At 51.2% G+C, this 6,177-nt stretch overlaps 1 protein-coding gene across 1 annotated transcript; it reads left to right on the top strand.

The window, feature by feature from the left end:
• The first annotated feature begins 648 nt into the window (after window positions 1-648).
• Window positions 649-5,137, top strand: TTC32 (tetratricopeptide repeat domain 32). Its single transcript, XM_062209000.1, has 3 exons — window positions 649-1,143; window positions 3,861-4,027; window positions 4,740-5,137. Exons 1-3 carry the CDS (start codon window positions 929-931, stop codon window positions 4,877-4,879), a joined length of 522 nt encoding a protein of 173 aa, XP_062064984.1. The 5' UTR covers window positions 649-928; the 3' UTR covers window positions 4,880-5,137.
• Window positions 5,138-6,177: the final 1,040 nt, after the last annotated feature.

Here is a 6,177-nt window from a genome sequence, read left to right as displayed (position 1 = left end):
ACAATGGCCGGAGCTGCGCTCATCGGAGCCAGGAGCCAGGAGCTTCTTCCAGGTCTCCCACGTGGGTGCAGGGGCCCAAGGCTTGGGCCATCTTCCACTGCTTTCCCAGGCCACAGCAGAGAGCTGGATCAGAAGAGGAGCAGCCAGGACTCAACCCGGAGCTCACATGGGATGCCAATGCCGCAGGCCGAGGATTAACCTACTGCGCCACCGGGGTGACCCCTACCCCAGTATACTTTTCATCTTCACTTTGTTTTTTCTGGTGGGCAGGTGCTAAAGGAGTCTGGGAAGTTACACAGCGTGGAGGGACCCAGAGACGGCCAGGCAAGGTTAGCAGTTTAAGTGTAATTTTTAGTCGAGCTACGCGTCCCGCACTTCATAAATTACTGCTCGAGTCCGTCTCTGGCACAGCCAGCCAGGCGGTGAGCCCTGCCGTCAGACCACGGCCTCTGGACACGCGCGCTTCAGCTCCTCACGCAGCGCCACGGGGCCGACGGCCACCGAGGCATCCGAGGCGGCGCCCTGAATGCGGACTGGACGCCGACACCGAGCGTCTCGGGTGACGCAGCCCACTCGGAACCCCTACAGGCGGGTGTGGCGGGCGGAGACGCCGACCGGAGCCACGCGGGGCTCCCGGCCCGTCAGCCATTCCTCCAGCAAGCCACGGCGCCTTCTGCTTCCGGCGCTGCCCCGGCCGCGGGAGCTCAGGCCGCAGACTCGGGGCGGCGTTGGAGCCCATCCGTCCGCCGCTTCTCTAGCAAGCGGAGCCAGGAGGCACCAATGGAAACCGAAGCACAGAGGGGCCCGGGAAAGCTCCCCTGGGCCCCCCAGCTTTCTGCCCGCAGAGGGCGACATCTCGCGAGACGACGGGTCCGCGGAGGGCACAAACTCCCTCCGCCTCAGCGCCGAGGCTGTGCGGTCGCGCTGGATGCCGGGATGCGGAAGTGACTTTGAGGCTTTGCTACTCAAGCCAAGTCCGCCGTCCGCCGCGATGGAAGGGCAGCGGAGGCAGGCAGGCCACGCCACCGTGGTACTCGCCCAGGCTCACTTCGAGAAGGGCGAGTACGCGGAGGCCGAGGCGCTGTACTCCGCTTACATTGGCCAGTGCGCCTGTGCGGCCGCCGGCGGCGCGAGTCTCGGGAGGTAACTATCGCGAGAAGTGGGGTCGCGGCGAGGCCTGCGGGGAGCGTGGCCCGGGCTGGCTGGGCCCGGCTCCTCCGCCAGGGCTAGCAGTACTGCAGAGCGACGGTCGTTGGTCCTCAGGCCGAGGCGGGACTTGGGCGAGGGCGGCGGCGAGCCCGGGGAGGCAGCCCACCTTTTTTCCTTCTTGGAGTCTGTTAGGGAGACCGGTTCTGTGTCTTGAGAGTTCCTGTATTTTAGATTTGCTGAATGCATGTTTTTGATGTCAGTCAGTTTGGCCATCTGTCGCCTACACTGTGAATGTGCAGTTAAATATATTTAAAAATGTATTTTATTTGACGGGTGACCCAGAGGGAGGGAGTGAGATCTTCCATCCTCTGGCTTACCCCCCAGATGACCACAGCAGCGAGGGAAGCCGGGAGCCAGGACTCCATCTGGGCCCCCCGTCCTTGGCCATCTTCCCCTGCTGTCGCAGGTGCGCCGGCTGCAGGCCCGACCGAAGCCGGGCCGCCCGGACAGAGGATGCCCGCCTGGCAGGTGGCGGCCCAGTCAGACAGAAATGGAATTCCGCCCGGAAGCGGTCGGGTCCGGTTACTGTCCCTTTGTGTGGCTCTGAATGTCTGCGGGTCCAAACAGCTTTGGGTTGTGATGGACGCGCTGCTTGGTTGTGCTCCTTGCTGGTGTGGATGGCCCAGGGCTTGGCTGAACAGTGACTGGACAGTTGTTAGAGAGCCTCCTCTCTCCTCAGACACTTTGGTTTTTCTTGGCAGGATGCCAGCTTGTCCTACCTGTGAGGCTCAACTAAACACTGAGGAGTTACCTACCCTGTGTTAAGCTCATGTGGAATTAAACCAGCCAGACACAGTTGCTTTCTCATTTCAGTAATACACCAGGGTAACCGTTAGAAATTTCTGAGCAGCCCATAAGATGGTATCTCAACCCCCTTCCCCTGCAAAGATCAGTAAGCCCCGAAAGCTTTCCCATCCTTTGTTTCAAGATACAGTAGATTTCAGGAAGTTTCCAACAGCAGCAGGCGTGGGAGGTCCTCTGGTCTTGTATTCTTCCTCCTGTGGGCCTCTCAGCTCAAGCAGCCAAGCTCGGGCAGCAAATGTCATTTCTGCCGGATACCAGCATGGCACAGAAAATCTACCGTGGCCTGGTAGAGGGGAGTTCCATCCCTGCCCTCCCAGCTGGGCCCTGTCTCATTTTGCTCTGTCCTGTTTCTTACCTGTAAAATGAGCGTTCAGTTTCCTTAAAAGTCTAAAATTGTCCTAGGAACTCATGGGTTGGAACTGAATTCTGTCATTTCAGCCTTCCCCCTTGACTGTATCTTTTGGAGTTAAATTTATTTTTAAATATTGGGATGCCAAATTGTTTTTGACACAGATTTGCTGTCTTTGAATGCCTTTTACTCTAGTTTATAACAAATTTAAAACATATTCAAAGGTACGTTAGTCATAAACCTAATTTCCAAATACTTTTTCTTTGCCAAGCTAGCAAATGCTAAAAATCCACACATTTGGATTCGGTAACTCAGATTTCATTACAAGAAATACTGTTGTTACTGAAAAAACAACAACAACAACAACAACAACAACAAAAAAAACCCCTCAGTATTAAAAAATGTAGCTTCATCTGTTAGCCCATTTCTTTAAACGGGAAACAAAATTTCTGCAAGAAAAGTAGGCTATTAGAATTTGTCGTGGTGAGAGCTAATCCCATGACTAGCGTTCTGTGATCTCTGGATGTGAGAGTTTCCAGCCAAGTTCGGAAGCTTCAGTTTACTGACTAAAACCTTTCTGTTGTCCTGTGGCTGCATTTGCCCTCCAGCCTTTCTGGGCAGCCGTTCAACCGGTGTTGTAACAGAGCGGGACTGAGGCAGGGCCTCGAGAGCCCTAGGGTTTGACAGTGGTGCTGGTGGCATCCAGGAGCGTCCTCGTACCCAGGCTTCCTCACAGAACAGAGGTTGTCTACGCTGACATCAGCTCCTCGCCGCTGTTAGCAAACCCAGACCTGAAGGAGGCGCCCGGACAGCCGTCCAGCCTCTCCCAGAGATCTGAGGGGTCAAGATGTCAAGAGAGAAGACATAGATAGATAACCCTGACTGTGGCCACAAGTCTTTTCTGAAGGACCGTGTTTTGGGCTAAGGAGGTATGATGGGAAATGACAAATAAGTTGAACCTGTGTATTCTCCCATTCCAATTTGAGGATCCATTTGGGCAAACAGGAAACAACGCCCCTGGCTTTTGGGGCTGAGCCCCTAATGTCCTCTGTGCACCTGATTTGTCCTGTGCAGAGCAGAGCTTAGGGCAGCGGGGGAGGTTCAGCGAGGGGGGAGCTCTGACCTGCTGAACTGGTGGTTGGTCATCTGCCCCAGACAGTTCAGTCTGCTCCCGGAATGCGCATCGGGGCAGCCTCTGGAGCCATCAGAGGCACAGCTGGTTCTGCGCGCACAGCAAGTCCAAAATGGACCAAGCGCTGGGGGCTTAAGGAGCCCCGTCTGCAAGCAGGAAGGCAGCCTGGCCCCAGGAGGACCCCAGCTAAAGCTGGGAGGTAGGCGGCTTCAGCCCTAGCGATCCCTTTGTGGAATTTTCAGATTCATGTCCTTTCCAGACAAAAGTTTTCCGTGTAGATAAAGCACTCCATAGGTTGTGAAGTTGGACAGTGCCCGCAGGAGGCTGGTACCTTGGTGTTTCTAATGTGGACTTTTCTGTTCAAAGCAAATGCAGCCCTGAGGATTTGGCTACTGCATATAACAACAGGGGGCAGATTAAGTACCTGAGGGTTGATTTTTACGAAGCCATGGATGACTACACGCGCGCCATAGAGGTCCGCCCCAGTTTTGAAGTCCCCTATTACAACCGCGGGCTCATCCTGTATCGGCTGGGTAAGGCAGCGCGGTCTTGCTTTTTGTCATCGACTGGGTTCTGTTTTGTCAGAGCTGTCACATGCTGTCAAGCCAGTGTGGTGATCACCAGGCGGGAGAGTTGCAGGAAATTCAGGTGTAGCGCTTGGAACAAGGGGCGCCCCCACCTGCGTTTATCCGAGGTTTATAGAGGACAGCGCAGCCCTGGGCAGGAATTGGCCCCGGGCAGGAGCGGGGCTACCCCTCCCCTGTGCCTGTGCATTCCCAGCTGAGAAAGGAGGGTCCCACTGATGATCACCTGGGAAATGTGGCTGAGGGCAAGTCTTTGAGAGGGCAGAAAGCGAAGAGGTTTTAGATTCGTGCATTAAAGGGACCGTGCCTACTGTTTCTCATTTAAAGTGTCAGAGAAAATAAATGTTGTTTCTGAATTTACTGTCATTATGTGAAACATGTGATGTAGTGTTTGTTGGAACTTGATGCTGATTTGCGCTCCTTACCTGTTAAATCTCAAAAGTAAGCCCACTGCGGTGTAGGAGTTCTGTGCTGCAAGGCACACAAGGTCACTTCGATATGCGATCACTGTCACTCCCTTCCCAGGAGCGAGTGACAGCATGTAAGTAAGAAAGCAACAGGACTGTATCCCAGCTTCCCTACTGATAACACAGAGACTGTGTAGAGAGACTCAGCTCTTTTCCTCTTTTCTGCTTTTTTTTCTTTCCGATTCTGAATGCAGGATATTTTGATGATGCCTTGGAAGATTTCAAGAAGGTATTAGACTTAAATCCTGGATTTCACGACGCCACTCTGAGCTTAAAGCAGACTCTCCTAGACAAAGAAGAAAAACAAAGAAGAAATATTGAAAACAGTTGCTGAAAATTTAAGCTTGATAGAAATATTAACTCGTGATTCTTATTCCTACATCTACGTGTCTCCAATTTAGAAACTGACACATTGTGATTTATGTTGACATTTAAGAGATCCATGCATTGTCACTGAAAGATAAATAATGTATTTATAGTTGTTAATTTCATGTTGAAAAACTGGTGAATATGTATCCTCTTTATAAAGTGTAAATAAGTAATATCAATATTATATGTGTATTTTATTACAATAAATATTTAAGGAAATGTGTGGGTTTTCTTCAGTAAAGTATTTTCATTCCCAACTTTTTATTTCAAAATTTTATACCTATAGAAAAGTAGAATGTGTAATACGTTTCACCAGTAAACTCTCTACTCAGATTCAGCAGTTGTTAACTTTATGCCCTATTTGCCTTTCCTCTGTATTTAAATATATAGCCGAACCATTTGAAAATAAGATCCAGGTATCACAGTGCCTCATCACTAAAGATTTTAGCCTGCAGCTTAAAAGGATAGACATCCTCCTTATAACCATTCCATTATAACACCTAATAAAGTGAGTCATTCTATCATGCCATCCATATCAAGCCCATACTCATGGCTTCCCAGTTATTTCCAAAATGTGTAGGTTTGGTTTCCAGATCTAGAGTCAGTCCCATTTCATTGCACCGTGGCGTTGTGTCCCTGAGTTCCTTTCATCTCCAGTTGGCCCTGCCTGTTTCTCTCCACGTTTCTTTCATAATAAAGTTATTTCATCTAGTTAGGCTGCAGAGACAACATCTAGGCTTCGAAATACACATGTGCAGGAGAGCAATGAGGAAAAATGCAACTCACACTTGGTTTTCTCTAGAAATCATTGGTAAGATAGGTTGAGGCTGGAATACTGAACGTAGTTTTCTGTTTCTGGAAATGAAAGTAACTGTGGTCATCAACATTGGCTGAGCGCTCACCTTAAGCCGCCACTGTTCAAACTCTGTTTATAATAATTTTGGGGTGGGGTGGGAGTGGGTGAGGTGGGTAACTGATGGAGATAGTTCTTAGCACTTGGTAAAGATAAAGCGTTAGAAAATTTTACTTTATGTGGATGCTACCAACAGACAGGCTCTGCTAAGGCTGTCAAGAACTGGGGGAACTGGACAGGAAGCACGCCGAAGCCAGCCGAGCCCATCTGCAGTGTTTTAACTGGTGCAGTCCGTGCAGACCCTGCACCTGGCCACCCCCGTGGAAGAGCTGTCCTGGGGTCAGCAGGGGAAGCACCGAGCAGCTTCTGTGTCCTCAGACACAGACCCCCTCGCCAGCCCTGCGTGAGCC

Source organism: Lepus europaeus, chromosome 13 (genome assembly GCF_033115175.1).
Source record: "Lepus europaeus isolate LE1 chromosome 13, mLepTim1.pri, whole genome shotgun sequence".
Taxonomy (NCBI): Eukaryota; Metazoa; Chordata; class Mammalia; order Lagomorpha; family Leporidae; genus Lepus; species Lepus europaeus.
This window is presented reverse-complemented; position numbering and strand designations above follow the sequence as displayed.

Bases quoted from the DNA above. Each gene is read 5' to 3' on its own strand.
- TTC32 (XM_062209000.1), top strand. From the start codon at position 929: ATGCCGGGATGCGGAAGTGACTTTGAGGCTTTGCTACTCAAGCCAAGT. The intron at 1,144-3,860 runs GTAACTATCGCG...TTCTGTTCAAAG, and splicing joins GGCGGCGCGAGTCTCGGGAG to CAAATGCAGCCCTGAGGATT. The intron at 4,028-4,739 runs GTAAGGCAGCGC...TTCTGAATGCAG, and splicing joins GCTCATCCTGTATCGGCTGG to GATATTTTGATGATGCCTTG.